Genomic DNA, 17,021 nt, shown 5'->3' with positions numbered 1-17,021 from the left:
CCATCCTGTTTCCTCACACTTGTATGCTGATCGGTATTCTGAATATTCAAGAGGGATCTTCTGCAGACCTCCTGGGTCCTCTATGCAGCTTTTTTCTCCTGCTGTTCTGTACTATGAACCCGAGCTGTCTCCTCAAACCAGAGAGCCTAGTGGTTCCCCCTGTGTCATAGCCTGGAAACTCTCACAAGGCAGTAAGCTCACCTTATTTGTTTCCCATCTCTCAGGGATTTCTCTCCTTCAATGTCCTGAGTTTTGATTTTTTTTCAGGCATGAGGGTAAGTCTAGGCAATTACCTCCATCTTGGCCAGAAGCAGAAAAAAATCCTGTGTGCTTTGACTTTATTTTTTTAAAAAGGTTATGAAATACTCAGCAGGTGAGTATAGAAGCTGAGACAGTATCAATGAATCAACTGAGTCTAAACCCTCCCTTGTATAGATAACAAACCAGAGGCCTAGACAGAATTGGTAGTGGAGGTAGTCAGAGCCAGAATCCATCTCTTAAGTCTTGGTCTAGTTATCTTTCTATGACATCATCCTTTGTTCTGTATCTTCTTTACCGTGCCAAGTGGTTTTCAATGTTAAAGTCGTATGTTTTCAAAGGAAAGACATGTTTTTTAAAAAGAGAGAATGTGCTTAAATATTCAGACCTTCATATGATCTTGAGACTGCCCCTTCCCAACTCTGGCAAAAAGTTGGATGCTTACTCTCCAGAGGGGGTTAGAAGGTTTCTGGACTAGGAAGCCTTCCCAGAGACCTGGAAGATGAAGTGAATCTGGACATGAGTGCTGAAAATACCCAGTCCTCTTCCCCCACTGAGCTCCCAGTAGGCCAGCAGTTCAAGGTGAACCCACCTGACAAGACTGAAGGTTTCTCCAAGGAATCTGACCAGCCCAAGAGGAAAGTCCTAAAGATACGGACACTGGAGATTTACTCAAAAAAGTCCAATCAGGTCACCTTACAAACATATATTCTTTTTAATACCCTGCTCTTAAACGTAAGTAGACTACCAATGATTGCCAGGCAGCTAAGTAAAGTCTGTAACACGAAAGACTAAAACAGAAAGGGGTAAGAAAACATCACGCAGGAGATGAAAGCTTCAACACAGCATTTTTTTTTTTTTTTTTTTTTTTTGTGGTACGCAGGCCTCTCACTGTTGTGGCCTCTCCCGTTGCAGAGCAACAGGCTCCAGATGCGCAGGCTCAGCGGCCATGGCTCACGGGCACAGCCGCTCCGCGGCATGTGGGATCTTCCTGGACCGGGTCACGAACCCGTGTCCCCTGCATCGGCAGGTGGATTCTCAACCACTGTGCCACCAGGGAAGCCCAACACAGCATATTAATTAACGTCCTCAGAGATAGGAAGATATTGCAACCCTGGAATGAGGTCATATTTTTTTTTTGCCCGTGCTGTATGGCATGTGGGATCTTAGTTCTCCAACCAGGGTTCGAACTCGTGCCCCCTGCAGTGGAAGCATGGAGTTTAACCACTGGGCCGCCAGGGAAGTCCCAAGGTCCTATTAAAAACAAAAAAACAGGACTGGTGTTCCCAGGTGGCGCTGTGGTTAAGAATCTGCCTGCCAATGCAGGGGACATGGGTTCAAGTCCTGGTCCGGGAAGATCCCACATGCCACGGAGCAACAAAGCCCGTGCACCACAACTACTGAGCCTGCACTCTAGAGCCTGCGAGACACAACTACTGAGCCTGCACGCCTAGAGCCCGTGCTCCACAACAAGAGAAGCCACCACAATGAGAAGCCCATGCACCACAAGCGTAGCCCCCACTCGCCGCAACTAGAAAAAGCCTGCACACAGCAACAAAGATCAAATGCAACCAAAAAATAAATAAAATTTAAAAATTTAAAAAAAAAAAAGAAAAATGAAGCTTCAGAGAATCAACTTGGGGAAATCTACAAAGGAGGTCAAAAAACAAGAAAATGGGGGATAGGGGAGGCAAGGAGAGAAAAGAGGAGAAAAATAGGTAAGTCCAGGAGATCCAACATCTGAATAACAGGAATTCCAGAAAGCAAAATCAGAAAACCAAAGGTAGGAAATCATTAACAAGTAATTCAAGAAAGTTTCCCAGAAATGAAGGATTAAAGTCCATTCTGAAAAGGTTCAGCAAGAGCCTAGCACAATGCACCAATAGACCTTTGCCAAGGCAGGTCAGTGTGAATCTCAGAACACTGGCAACAGAAGGGAGAGTCACATACAAAGGTCAGCACTCAGAACGGTCTCAGACATCTCCACATCAACACAAGATGCTAGATGAAAAAGTAACGATGCCTTCAAAATTCTAAAGGAAAACGAACACCAACCTAGAATTTCATACTCAGTCGAGTATGAGAGAACAAGACACTTTCAGACATGCAACGTCTCTCAAAAAATTACTTCCCATGCACCCCTTCTACAGCAGGTCTCTACTGGACGAGGTAATAAACCATGACAGGAAAAGGTTACACAAACAACAGGAGATTCAACAGAGGAAAGTCCATGATAACGGCAATACCTTAGGCACAAAGGAAAGCCAGTCCAGAGTGGGGCCAATCAAGAAGAAACTGATCAAATAGATGATGTATTAATGTCTACAGAGAAGTCTGAGGTTAAACCAGTGACAAGTTGACAGAAAATTAAGCCAATAAGAATGTAAGTGAATTAATTCTTGGAAAAAGTTAGTTCTGCAGGAAAGTAACCTAGTCTACCACCTGGCTCAGCTGTGATTTAAATGCCCAGCCCTAATAACATAAATACTGAATATGATCTAACCAGAATTATAATATCAGGGAGATGGGTGATGGGGAGCCCATGCATGGTGGGCAGGAGGAAGGAGAAGCTGAAAGATAAATGCCTAAAACGAAATATCAAGGAGTAGCCATACAAACAGGTTTAAATTGAGACATGGAGGCAAATACAAACAACCAGCCAAGAGTTGAAAGGGACGCCCCAGAAGCAGGGGAAATGGGGGAGAGGGTCAGACAGGGCAGGAGGGCTGTTGTTTTTCATAATAAGCCTCTCAGAACTATTTGCTCTTTCAATGTGAGTAACTGATTTTTTTCTAAAGTGCAAGATATAAAACTGTTTATAAAGCTCTATGTTTTAGGTTAATCTTCTTTATTGTTTTATAAAACTTCCAGGGAATTCCCTGGCAGTCCAGTTTGGGACTCAGCTGCTGAGAGCCCGGGTTCAATCCCTGGTCAGGAAACTGAGATCCCACAAGCCGTGTGGTGCAGCCAAAAATCAGAATTAAAAAATGTAGCGCTTACATAAAATAAGACACTCTAGACCAGGGTCAAAATGTGACCTTGGATATACCGAATTAGAATCATGGAGTCGTGGCGGCAAGGGCATGGTTTAAAATGCAGATTTCTGGGTTCAAATTCCAGACCAAGTAATAGGCACCTCTAGGGGTGGTGCCGTGCAACCTTCACTTCTAACAAGATCTCTAGCCGATGTGGAAACCACTGCTCTAACTCACTATATTACTAATTCAGGAGGCTCAATTAAGAAGCCAATAAATCAATGTCTAAATCAAGGGGAAGGGGAGGGGATTCCAGACAGGGCACTATGGGTATCATAACTTCTACCTGAAAGAAACCCACTCTATATGTAACTCAATGTGCATGTTTCTTTTCTTATCAGAAACAAGTTAACTCTTGTTCACATCTAAAACAAATTAACTCCCTTCCACAGTGAGTTCACTGGAAACCCCCCCACGTGCAGGAAACCCTCCACTGGAGCAGCACTGCTTGTTGGGTCACTGGCCACACTGCATCCAAACATATCAGAGGAGCTGGGGGTGGGGGAGCAAGAGACACAACACAGGGGCTGCTCTCGGGGGGAACGGTCCTGTTAGCTGACAGACTCAATGATGCTCACTGTCCTCGAGTTATTACAGGAATGAAACAAGGTCTGTCACCACGTGGTTGTGTCATAACCACAAGACAAAGCTTACTAGAAAATCTCTACTTGATACAGATGGCCAACAAACACATGAAAAGATGCTCAACATCACTAATTATTAGAGAAATGCAAATCAAAACCACAATGAGGTACAACCTCACACTGGTCAGAATGGCCATCATCAAAAAAATCTATAAACAATAAATGCTGGAGAGGTTGTGGAGAAAAGGGAACCCTTTTGCACTGTTGGTGGGAATGTAAATTGATACAGCCACTATGGAGAACAGTATGGAGGTTCCTTAAAAAACTAAAAATAGGGGCTTCCCTGGTGGTGAAGTGGTTGGGAATCTGCCTGCCAACACAGGGGACACGGGTTCAAGCCCTGGTCCAGGAAGATCCCACATGCTGTGGAGCGACTAAGCCCGTGCGCCACAGCTACTGAGCCTGTGCTCTAGAGCCCGCGAACCACAACTACTGAAGTCTGCGTGCCTGGAGACCGTGCTCTGCAACAGGAGAAGCCACTGCAATAAGAAGCCCACACACCGTGATGAAGAGTGGCCCCCGCTCATGGAACAATGTCCACGTCTCTTCTCCTACCCTGCAAATAGGTTCATCAGTACCATTTTTCTAGATTCGATATGTATGCGTTAATGAACGATATATTTTTTTTCTCTTTCTTCAATCTGTATGACAGACTCTAGGTTCATCCACATCACTATAAATGACCCAGTTTCGTTCCTTTTTATGGCTAATACTCCGTTGTATATATGTACCACATCTTCTTTATCCATTCATCTGCTGATGGACATTTAGGTTGCTTCCATGTCATGGCTATTGTAAATAGTGCTGCAATGAACTTTGGGATATATGTATCTTTTTAAATTATGTTTTTCTCAGGGTGTATGCCCAGCAGTGGGATTGCTAGATCATATGGTAGTGCTATTTTTAGTTTTCTGGGTTTTTTTTAAATTTAATTAATTTATTTTTGGCTGCGTTGGGTCTTTGTTGCTGCGCGCGGGCTTTCTCTAGTTGCGGCGAGCGGGGGCTACTCTTCGTTGCGGTGCACGGGCTCCTCATCGCGGTGGCTTCTCTTATTGTGGAGCACGGGCTCTAGAGCACAGGCTCAGTAGTTGTGGCGCACGGGCTTAGTTGCTCCGTGGCATGTGGGATCTTCCCGGACCAGGGCTCGAACCCGCGTCCCCTGCATTGACAGGCGGGTTCTTAACCACTGCGCCACCAGGGAAGCCCCCTCCCCATTATTTTTAAAGTCCTGACACATCAGGATCATTTTTTAAAATTAATTAATTAATTTGGTTTTGGTTGTGTTGGGTCTTCATTGCTGTGCGCAGGCTTTCTTTAGTTGCGGCAAGCGGGGGCTTCTCTTCTTTGCGGTGCACAGGCTTCTAATTGTGGCGGCTTCTCTTGTTGAAGAGCACGGGCTCTAGCCGCGCAGACTTCAGTAGTTGTGGCACACAGACTCTAGAGCGCAGGTTCAGTAGTTGTGGCACGGGCTTAGTTGCTCCGCGGCATGTGGGATCTTTCTGGACCAGGGATGGAACCCGTGTCCCCTGCGTTGGCAGGCGGATTCATAACCACTGTGCCACCCAGGGAAGCCCTGAATTACCTTTTAATATTGGATTACTTTTGCTAAATGCTGAGTCACTGGGGTTTCCAGGCTACAAGGTCACAGTATTAGGTTTTTTTCACAGACCATGACCACGTGTGTTGTGTTGTTCAAGCTGAGCTGATGGTGCGCCCACAAAGGCTGCCTGAACAAGTGCTGCATGAATGTCCGTGCCGACAAACGAGGCAATCTGTGCACCCTCGGAGTTGTTCCAAGGGCTTAACCAGCAACTGGCCTGGAACAGCAGCTTATGCTCTTATCAGTAACTATGCTACTTCAAACTGGAAAAAAGCAGGACATCTCCCAGGGTGTGAAAGTTTAACCTGCTGCCAAAGCAAACACACACACACACACACACAAAAAAAAACTACAAAATGAACACACAGTCCTTATATTCTCAAAAAGAGAAAAACCCACCACAATTATTTAGTTTAACATTTACCCAGATCTAAAGAAAAAGATGTCAAAAGATAACCTAGGACATATACATACGCACGCACCCCCTGACCCAGATAACCTAAAAGAAAAAAATAAGGGCAAAGTTCTGTCCAAGATAAATTTATCTTCGTTTCTGGAAGATGTTGCCACGTCCCATTCCACGTCCTCTCCCTCTTGCGGCCACTACAAGGTGGGGAAGAGAAAGGACAAGGCCAAGTCAGTAAGGACTCATATCACAGAGCAGCCAGAGCCCTAGGACATGGCCCAGGAAGGGGACTGAAAGGCCACCCCGTCCAGCACCACGCTCACCCCGTCACATTTCACGGGGTAAACAGAGACCCTGGGAGGGGCAGGTGCCTGGCATCAGAGCTGGAGAGCCCTGGACTCCTGCCTTCCAGCCCAGCACTGTTCCCCACCAGAGGCAAGGCCTTGTGGCAAAGGTGGTTTGGGGACCCAGTATGGGAACCATAGAAAAGGTGACTTCTCAGAGCTGGCCCAGGGTGAGCTAATAAAACATGACAGATGCATTTAATTCACACTTAAAATTCTGAAACAAACAGATGTTAAATGTTAATATCTATTAAATCTGGGTGAGGGGTTTTATTATTCTTCGAGCTATTCTGCAGGTGTGAAATATTTTGGAATGGGGGGAAAAACCAAAACCACTCCCCACATAAAGACTGCTGTTCTCTGTGACCCAAAGGTTCTAGGAGACCAGTGGCTTTGAAGAACAGGTGACAATATCCTGATGGCTACTAACTGGAGCCTCACCCCTCTCCTCTTACAGAGCCTGGGGCTGGCACAGGCACAGTGGCTCAGGCAGAGGTCAGCGGGCCGAGGCAGACTCACTGCCAAGTGCCTTCTAGTGCACGGCCACTGGGCTCCTCCCTTTGCTAGAGAAGATGGTATCGTTACACAGTGACAACGAGGGCAGCCCTCCTTGAGGAAGCAGAGAGAACAGCAGCTGTAGCACAAAGCTGGAACTTCTGAAAATAGTTCCTTCTCCAGGACAAAGGTCCAGAGCTTTGGTCCCATCTCCCCACAACTATCTCTCTTCCAGGAAGGGCAAGGAGATTCTCTGATCAGTTTTTCTGGAGGGCATTTTAAAGGGTTACTCTACTGAGTCTTTAAACTCAACATATGTACTGCAGCTAAAGATACTGACAGAGACGCTGGTGACTTTCCTGCACTGTAAAGCCTTTTACCAATAAATACTAAGACAGTTCCTAGCGACTGCATTTGCTTTCTTAGCTAATCAACATGGCAGAACTTTTCAGGACCCACATACAAAACTCTGGTTGGGCTAACCAAGAAAAGAGGTCAGACCAAGTCACCGGGAAAAGGCTAGTCCCACTTTTGGAAAGTGGTAAAGGAAGGACTTATTTTCAAATGTAAGAAGTTTTGAAAATGAAGTCAGCCCCCTTTAGTGGGTAAAGATGGCTCAAAACTGCTTACTTATCTGAAAGTGGATCCCCCCCCCCATTTCCCTTATTTATATTGCATATCAGGAGACATTCCCAGCCTCAAGAGGAACTATTATCCCATTGCTTTAGGAGTCAGCTAATCAACACCACAGTGCCTCTAGTCAGCAAACTAGGCCAGGGCAAGCTTCCCCCAGACACCCCAGAATTTCTGAAAACAAAGGGCCTCCTAGAGAGTCATTATAGGAGACTTATCTACTCTTTCATTTAAGTCCCCATCTTCTTTCTAAGGAGCCACTTTGGAGTTTGCATAGCTCCTGTGAATGGGATCAGGTGAGGCAGACAGAGAAGGCAGGGCACTTGGATCCCCCAAGACTGCAGGGAAAAGGGGTGGCAGTGGGTATGGAGTGGCTCAGGTCAGGTCCACCCCCATGCCCCAACAACAACAGGGCATTTCTAAAAGGTACACGACACACCCACATGTCACAACCAGTGCACGAGGAGCACCTACCTTGGGCCTTCAGAATAGCAGCCTTTCCCCGACCGGCCCCCGAGCCTTGGTTTTTATTTTTCATGCTCTTTAACATGGGTGCGTTTTTCAGCATGTCAGGCAAAATCAGAAAGCGGATCTTGCTGCCACGGATGTACACCTGCTCCAGCTGTGCCACTCGGCCATCTCTGTATGTGACTGTGATGTTGGACATCTGGAAGGGAACCACCGGCTCATGAGTAAAGGCCAACAGCACCAGTGGAGAGCAGGGTACGTGAAGACAAGCCTTGGCAAAGAGGGGAGTCCAGAAATGCAGAAACTCACATCACTAAGTAAAGCTGGGGGAACTCCAGAGGGCCTATTGTGTGCGCCAGGGACTGTGCTCAGCACTTCACAGAGATGGTCCTAACAGTATGAGATTTCCCCCCCACACACCTTTTTTTTTTTTTTTTTGTGGTACGCGGGCCTCTCACTGTTGTGGCCTCTCCCGTTGCAGAGCACAGGCTCCAGACGCGCAGGCTCAGCGGCCATGGCTCACAGGCCCAGCTGCTCCGCGGCATGTGGGATCTTCCCGGACCGGGGCATGAACCCGTGTCCCCTGAATCGGCAGGCGGACTCTCAACCACTGCGCCACCAGGGAAGCCCGAGATTTCCCATTTTTAAAGATAAAAAAACTAAGGCACTTGTCCAAGGTCCAACAGCCAGAAGGCAGGGGCTCCTGATTCAAATGCCTGGACTGGCCCCCAGAGCCCCAACTCTGCCATCCTCGCTCTCCCACCAGCACGTGATAAACTAACTGAAATGGCTTAGAATTGCTTGTCCAAACCCTGTGTCCCCTCCCGTATCTGCCCAGCACATGGACTGCAAAGGCGCCATGAGGGTTACGAGCGTGCACCAGACGCGGTCCCTGACCTCCCAGGGGACACACTCGAGTAAGTGAGACAGAGCCCCTCTGGCTTGGGTGACAGGGACTGAGAAGTGGGGGTGGCAGTGCCTGCACGAATGGCTCAGAATACAGGACAGGTGTGAGGCGAGAGTTCACACAAAGACCAGACAGGACATGGAGCAGAGGAACTGGGACTGAGGGCAGGGTCGTCACCTCAGAGACTATGGGGCCATGCAAGTTTGTGGATAGAGGCAGGGCAGACAGGGCTAGGGCGGCACTTCGGACAGATGAATGCGTCAACCATGGGATGGGGGGTGGGGGATGAAGGGGGGCTTAGAGGAGAATCCAGCCAGGATACTGGCCGGGCGTGGGAACGTGACACAAACCTGCCAGTGCCAATCTCAACAGGCACCACGTTTATCAGATAAAGCAGCTTATTTTACCAGCCTTCTGGATGGAAAAGGACTACAATTTATTCAGAATGGGTCAAGCCTACATGGGAGAGAGGTGTGCTGGCTCCCCAATTTCTGCTGCTTGTTGTCACCTCAGCCTGACTTGCTCTTTTCTTCAAGTGTTAACTGGCCCCCGTGGCCTCTGCATGAGCGCCCAGCGGCAGAAAGATCAAACACGCTCTAAGGCTGCCCTGCAGCTGCCAAGCCGCCTCCCCTCCAGCACATCCTGGTACATCTCACTCCCTCCTCTGTCACTGCCTCCCCAACCCTCTCTGAGAATCCCTGACAGAGGCTGTTACGGAAGATCAACAACACTTACACTGAGTGCTTTCACAAACGGCACGTGTCCACCTGGGCTGAAGCAAGAAAGAGCCCAGCATCCCTAGTCCTATTACAGCCTAGGAACCAGGCGGGCCGCTGCCTCGCGCTCTCTCCACGGCACCAGCAGAGAAATGGCCGTGCCGTGTATCCCTCCGCCGGGTACACAGCTTGTCAACAAGCCCGAGCTGCGCTCGCATCATGAGCTAAAGGCAGCAACTTGTGTGAACTCGGTTTAAATGAAAGTCAGGCAGGAACACCCCGTCCATTCAACTCTCCCAAACAGCCACAATGCAACACAGATGGCATAAGCCAGGTGCCCAACTGCAGACACTTTGGGGAGAGAAGATCTTAGTACAGACCGTCTCTGTACTCATTACCCACATGTCTGGGGCCGGGGTGGAGAGTGCTGGGTGGCCAAGGATAGTCGGTCACAGCATCCCAGCTGCGGGGCACATGGCGAGCAGCCAGCAGATGTTCACCCCCTCCCTGTCCCACCATCCTCATTTTCCTGTCTGGAACCTGACAGTCAGAACTGAGGGCTTGATGCTTTCAGAGGCAATGGGATCCAACAGGTTTACTCTAGGCCTCATTTTAGAGACTGTCGCCAAGTTCACAGACTTGGGAGTCAGACACTTGGGTTTAGATTGGCTCCTTCCATGCTTGGTCACCCTGGGCATCTGGAAGCTTGTCCTCAGAGAGGTCCTGTAATGATTCAAGGACCTATTGTAAAACCCCAGCATAGTACCTGGCACAGAATGTGCATGCAATGAACAGAACCTTCTGGCACTATTAAGCACACAGCCATTTGGAGACAGGTCCTAGTTTGACAAGTTAAACTAAGACTTCAAAATACTTAACAGCACCCAGTAGAATTTAGAGTTTGGTTTCTAAATTCTACTCCCAACCTAAAAGAAAGCAAGGCTCCTGAAGAAATGGCTGATTCCAGAGCTGGGTTAGGGAAGGTAAAAGATGAGCCTGTAACAAGCATCTTATACCAGAAGGTAGGGATGTGCTCCCCCAAAATGACCAGGACACACCAAAGGACACAGGAGTCAGCCTGAGAGGCTCCTACTGGTCAAATCTGGGATAACTGGAACATCAAAATAAACATTGACAGCAATGGATTGTAACACCCTTAACAAAACATATTGACAGTATGAGCCTATATTGATAGTAAATGAATGGATAAATGGGGGGTAAGGGAATGCACTTCCATACAGCAGACCCAATAAATACAGAAAGAATGATGGAGGAAAAACAAAAATTATTCTTTGCAACCGTAATAGTAAAAAGATTCAAGCAAGAATCTTCACGGGAAGCTAAATGGGGCTGAAGAATGGGACAATAATGAGGAACAGAATGCTCACAAGGTATTTACTTAAAGAACCTCCCCACAAAATTCTCATTAGTTACAAAAGGAAAAGGAACATACAGTGGAGAGACCACATAACACCTTAACCAAAAGATCAAGGTTAACATTGCAAACAAGGGGCAAACAGGTGTTTAGGCCTGACTGACCCTCTGAGGAGACAAAAATCACACAATAACAGCCCATAAAAGCATAACCCAAATCTAATTAGGAAGAAGCATCAGAGAAACCCCAATCAAGGGACATTCTAACAAAATAACTGGCCTCTAGTCTTCAGAATCATCAATGGTGTGAAAAACAAACTTGGAGGAACCGTCCCAGACTAAAGAAGCATCAAATGAGTTGACAACTAAACCCAGGAGGCAGAGAGGACTACACGGCCATAAAGGACACACTGTGCACCTGTAGAAACTGGATACACTGCAGGTTAAAGTACTGACTCAATCCTGGAGTTCTTGAATAACTGTACTATGGATACAGTAAGAGGAAATATACACAGATATACACAACATATTATGCAATAAAGGAGTATGATGACTGCAATCCACTCTCAAATAGCTCAGAAGAAACATCTAGGTAGATTTTTCCACAGACCATTATGCCACAGCCAAGAAAAAAGTTCAAATAGTCCTGTCACTGACAGGGTGATCATGCCAAAGCCCCCAAAGCATCATTTCTGCAGAATCTATTAACTATCACTTTTCCCCCACCAAAACGTCTAGGAATTACGTCACTTTAAAGATAATGATATTTTGGATTTGGCCCTTACTCTCTTTTTAAAAAATAACATTTACTGTGCTTTATGATCACAAGCTTAACACATGATTGTCATTTTAAGGTAAGAAAAATATTTTTTTTAATTTAATCACATATAATTTCCCACGAAAAAACAACTATTCACTTTGGTCTTCCTCAAAAATCTTTTTTTGTTTTAAATTTTATTTACTTATTTTTTTGGCTGCATTGGGTCTTCGTTGCTGCGTGCGGGCTTTCTCTAGTTGCGGTGAGAGGGGGCTACTCTTCGTTGCGGTGCATGGGCTTCTCATTGCGGTGGCTTCTCTTGTTACGGGCTCTAGGCACACGGGCTCAGTAGTTGTGGCTCGGAGGCTCTAGAGCACAGGCTCAGTAGTTGTGGCACATGGGCTTAGTTGTTCTGGGGCATATGGGATCTTCCTGGACCAGGGCTCGAACCCGTGTCCCCTGCATTGGCAGGCAGATTCCTAACCACTGCGCCACCAGGGAAGTCCCCCCCACCATTTTTATAATAGAAAATGTTATTAAAACCCAACATCAAATGGCAAACACTGAACTCCAGCTGCCCTCTAGCAAAGAACAAGCAGAGAGAGAGCCAAGAGGACACTCTCATCCCCAAAGGGCACACTTACTGGGACTAGGAAGAAAGGAGAACAGCAGGCACCATCGGCCTCCCAGCCCGGGGACATGTGAGTCAACTGTGCTGGGTGCTCATCACAGTGGGCTCAGCTCCGCCACAGCCTGCTGGGGTCTATCCAACGCGCCAGGTTTCGCTATACCCCGTGAGGCCTCGAATCTTGGCATGGGCAGGGTAACAGGCTGAATTGTACCCACCCCCCAAATTCATATATTGAAGTCTTAGCCCCCACCAACATGACTGTATTTCAAAACTGGATCTTTACAGAGGTAACTGGGCCCTAGTCCAATATGACTTATGTCCTTATAAGAAGAGATTATGATACGGACACACACAGAGGGAAGACCACATGAAGATAAAGGAAGAACACAGCCATCTATAAGCCAAGGAGAGAGGCTTGGAATAGATCCTTCCCTCATGGCCCTCAGAAGAACCAACCTTGCAACACCTTGATCTCGAACTTCTAGCCTCCAGAACCCTGAGAATAAATTTCTGTTGTTTAAGCCACCCAGCATAGGACTCTGTTATGGCAGCCCTAGCAGATTAACACAGGTGGAAGGAGGTGGCAGGCCCCCACTGTCTGACACGCAACGGCTCATTTATCCTGCACTACAGTCCTCAGGCTGAGGTGCTATTTTTATCCCTGATTTAGAAAGGAGGGAACAGAGGGTGAGGGAGGTCCAAAGCTCACGACAAGTCACACCAGGTGGCAGGCTGCAATGATTCCAGATCCATCACAGGGTCTGTGTGCTTTACTTCACACTGGCTACCATTAGAGAGAACACCAAGGGCACCCGGTCAGACACCTTACCTTCACGTTATAGATGGGAAGTCTGAAGCTCTGCAAACTCAGGAAGCTATCCAAATAAACAGCTGAATAAACAGACGAAGATTCCCATCCTAGTCTTGCATTCTACTCACCAAACTGAAGCACCTTAAAATGGATGAGGATGCCTTCAGCCAGAGGACTGGACCTATGACAGCCATACCTCATGAAGGCAAAGGAGGCCTGGCCCCACCAGACCTGCAGAGAGGCCACCCACCCACCTCTGTGGCGTTAACACCGAGGAGAGAAACCTGCAGTCAACAGATGTCTATTTCCCCAAACACGAGGGAACCCCCAGCTGGTCAACCTGGCAGGAAGAGGATGCTCAAAGCTACAGAGAAATCACAAATAAACCAATGAACCCTGTGAAACAATGGATACTTAGGACACCTGTCCTGCAATATGACCTTGGGTAAGTCACCTCACCTCTCTGACCTTCAGTTTTCTCACCTAGAAAATATCAATAGGTACCATATGTTGACATTTACAATGTGCAAGGCGCTGAGCTAGTTGCCCCCCCCCCGCCCCACACACACACACTCTCTCTCTCTCTCTCTCTCTCTCTCTCTCTCATCTGATCTTCAGAACAGCCCTGGGGTGGGGGTATTACCCCAGTGGCAGTCTTAGGAGTGCACTGCTCGGACTGGGATCCACCACAGCATTCACCCTGAAGCCACTCTCTTGTCAGGCTGCCAGCCAATGACTGACCACAGTGGGGGTATAGCGCCAGGCCACCTGTGCCCCATGCTAGACTCTTCCAATGAGAAACCTTCCTTTGCCTGGCTGAGACTTCCTCAGAGATACATTCCTACTCAACCCTCCTTCCTTTCCTCTCTCCTTTCCCCAGTGTCAGACCAGCACCCCAGACTGAAAGCTCTCCTGCTCCCTCTCCTTTACCCTTTATTGTTAGCTTTCCCAGTCAATCTCTTGCAGAACTAATTCTGTTCTCATTTTACAGATGAGAAAACTGAGGTGATTAACATGCCCAAGGTCAATCAGAATTCAAAGCCACATCTGATTCCAAAGTCCAAGCTCTTAAGGAGAAATTATGTTACACTTTGTAAAGCGATGCCATACAAATCCACCTGACTATTAACAAAAAGCAATGCTGTGCCACGGGAAGGGCACCACATCAAGAAGTGGCTCCAACATTTATTAACAGTGACGTTCAGTAGATGAGTCCTTTAATCTTATTCTTCCTATCTTTTTTTTTTTAAGGTTTATTATTTATTTATTTTATTTATCTCTGGCTGCGTTGGTTCTTAGTTGCGGCATGCGGGATCTTTCGTTGTGGCTTTTCTCTCTCTAGTTGTGGCGCACGGGTTCCAGAGCACGTGAGCTCTGTAGTTTTCGGCACATGGGCTCTAGTTTAGACATGCAAGCTCAGTAGTTGTAGCACTCAGGCTTAGTTGCCCCATGGCACGTGGGATCTTAGTTCCCTGACCAGGGATCGAACCCACATTCCCTGCATTGTAAGGTGGATTCTTTACTACTGGACCACCAGGGAAGTCCCCTATTTTTCCTATCTTATGGATGATGAAACTATCACCAAACCTGCTTACCTCACAAGGTAGTTGCTATAAATGCAATCAAATGAGATGCCTCCCCCAAGAAAAATGGCAATAAACACAATATGTGAGCGGAAGATTCTGCTAACTGCAAAGCACTATGCAAACATATGGGGTAAATGAACAGTGGCCCCGAACCCGATGGTCCTCTTGAAGGTAGTGTCACTTTTCTTAAACAGGTCCCCAAAATATGGGAGAAAATGATTATGGGATTGGGAGACACAAAGAACAAAGTTAAATATTCCAAACTTCCGAATGGCTCTTATTTCTACTCACATCCCCAGTACCTGTAGCAGTGCCTGGCACACATTAGGCACTCGGTAAATAACTGCTGAATGAGAACTTCAAAAAGACCCCCAGCCACCATCTTTCTGTCCTCCAAGGCACAGGCTCAAGCTTCCCCCACAGCCTCAAGTGCAAAGCAGGATACCTGGCAGTTCATGTTGTCCTCCGCTTCAATGAGCTTCCCTCGATACACCTCACCAGTGTTCGTCTCACATGTCACGATGTGACCCTCAGCCTCATGCAGGACTTTAATCGGCACGCCAATAGACATCTCGGCAGGAAGAGAGTTCTACAGTGAGAGAGACAATAGTTAGTTCACCTTTCAGAGCCCAAGAAGGCATGTGGCAAACACCACGCCCTCAAGGCCTGAAACTACACAAAACTTAGACAAGATGCCAAAGGTGCGTTTGTTATTATTATTATTATTTTTTACAGAAAAAAGTAGCTTAATTCCTAGCTTGAAGGACCTATCTGGCAAACACATGCAAGATGTGGGTGGGGAGGAACAGGGGAGCTAAAGGGAAAGCTAATGGGAATGAAAAGTTCCTCCCATCTCCCTCCCACTGTAGATCGCTTACTTTTCATCAAATAACTATGTGTTCCCCAATACTGTGTGTTGGAGAAGAGAAGGTTGAAATGCATGTATATTTGTCAACCCTCAGTTGTAGGTAACATCTCTTGGAGAACCTATGACGCAGACCTGAGCTGTCCAAGGCAGTAGCCACTGTCTGCATGCAGCTACTGAAATTAAACTCAATTAAAGTGAAATAAAATTAAAATAGAAAATTCAGTCCCTCAGTCACATCAGCCACGTTTCAAGAGCCCAATGCAGTGGGCACTAAGCAGTGCAGATACAGACCAAAAGATCCAGGCAAATCGAGAAGAGGCAGTGCATTTAATTCAACCCATTAACTGCTCTCTGACCCTCCACCTACTTCACCATCAAGGCTAAAGAGAAAATAGCAAAATGTTCACAAAGTGACAATGTGCTACAAGCAGGAAATGCTTATCTTGGAGGAAAAACATAATCAGGGCAAGAGCCCGACTTGACCTAACTGAAAGGGAAAAGCAGTGGACTTTTTCCGTTCCAAGATGGGCACATCTTGTGTGGTCAAGAGAGGAAAAGGAACAGGAGAAGTTGGGAAAGACAGGCTCCCCTGGTGCGGAGCCTTAGGAGTGTGGATTTTATGCTGAACGCAGTGGGGGAACCACGGCAGTATAGGAATTATCCGATGGAAAGGCATCCGCACTTACAAAATGAATCGAACACGATTTAGAAGCAGGGAAACTTGATAAAAACTTGTGTAACAGTGTAGAAAGCATGAAGGGACCAGTGTCTGAAAGGGGGATGGAGGCTGAGATGCAAAGGGCTTTGAAAAGGATCACCCAGGTAGGATTTGGGGGAAGGAGGCAATCAGTCAGAAATGATCTCAAGACCATTACCTGAATGATTCAAAAAACACCGGCCTGGAGAGGTATAGAAACTGAAGAGCATGTAGTTTGGGGAAAAGCTAACGAACTCACTCCCAGGCGCTAGTGAGGCGACGCTCATGTTTCGATGGCCAGGCTTCCCGCTCTTCTCCCTCCCCGAGCCCCGCAAAGCTTCCCGGCAGCGCGTCCTCCTCCAGTCCCCGGCTCCTCGCGGGTACCTCGGCCTACCCTCGCCCGCCCCCGGCCTCTCCTCACCGGTTCCGGTCTCCTCTTTCTTTCTGGTGCGGAGGTGACTCTTGGCGACTGCGAAGGCGTTAAGCGAGTGAATGGCGGGTCCCGCGCTCCCAGAATACCACGCGTTCCCAAAATGCCTCGCGCAGGGCCCGCCCCCTTCCTTTTCCTAGTGGCGGGCGCGGTCTCGCCTCTGCTTTCTCCTCACCCTGCCGGCTGGGAAACTTGGGCTCTGGTATAATAGTTCCGGGCCCGGAAGAGAGGGCTGATGACCGGACCCAGGTGCCGCCGGAAACATCGACCCTCGGGCCGGCAAGGGCAGAAGGGGGTCGCGTTTCCAAGCACCCCACACCAGCGACGGGCTGGACAAGGTGGGCATCGGGGGCGAGAGGCG

At 47.6% G+C, this 17,021-nt stretch overlaps 1 protein-coding gene across 1 annotated transcript; it reads right to left on the bottom strand.

Moving 5' to 3' along the window:
* Window positions 1-5,894: 5,894 nt before the first annotated feature.
* Window positions 5,895-16,988, bottom strand: SNRPD3 (small nuclear ribonucleoprotein D3 polypeptide). The gene is made up of 4 exons (XM_060028449.2): window positions 16,652-16,988; window positions 15,111-15,254; window positions 7,890-8,082; window positions 5,895-6,140 (listed from the first exon to the last, which is right to left on the bottom strand). Exons 2-4 carry the CDS (start codon window positions 15,234-15,236, stop codon window positions 6,079-6,081), a joined length of 381 nt encoding a protein of 126 aa, XP_059884432.1. The 5' UTR covers window positions 15,237-15,254; window positions 16,652-16,988; the 3' UTR covers window positions 5,895-6,078.
* Window positions 16,989-17,021: the final 33 nt, after the last annotated feature.

The sequence above is a fragment of the Delphinus delphis genome, chromosome 13 (assembly GCF_949987515.2).
Source record: "Delphinus delphis chromosome 13, mDelDel1.2, whole genome shotgun sequence".
NCBI classification, from domain to species: Eukaryota; Metazoa; Chordata; class Mammalia; order Artiodactyla; family Delphinidae; genus Delphinus; species Delphinus delphis.
Note: the sequence above shows the minus strand (reverse complement) of the source record. Positions and strands in the feature narration are given on the sequence as shown.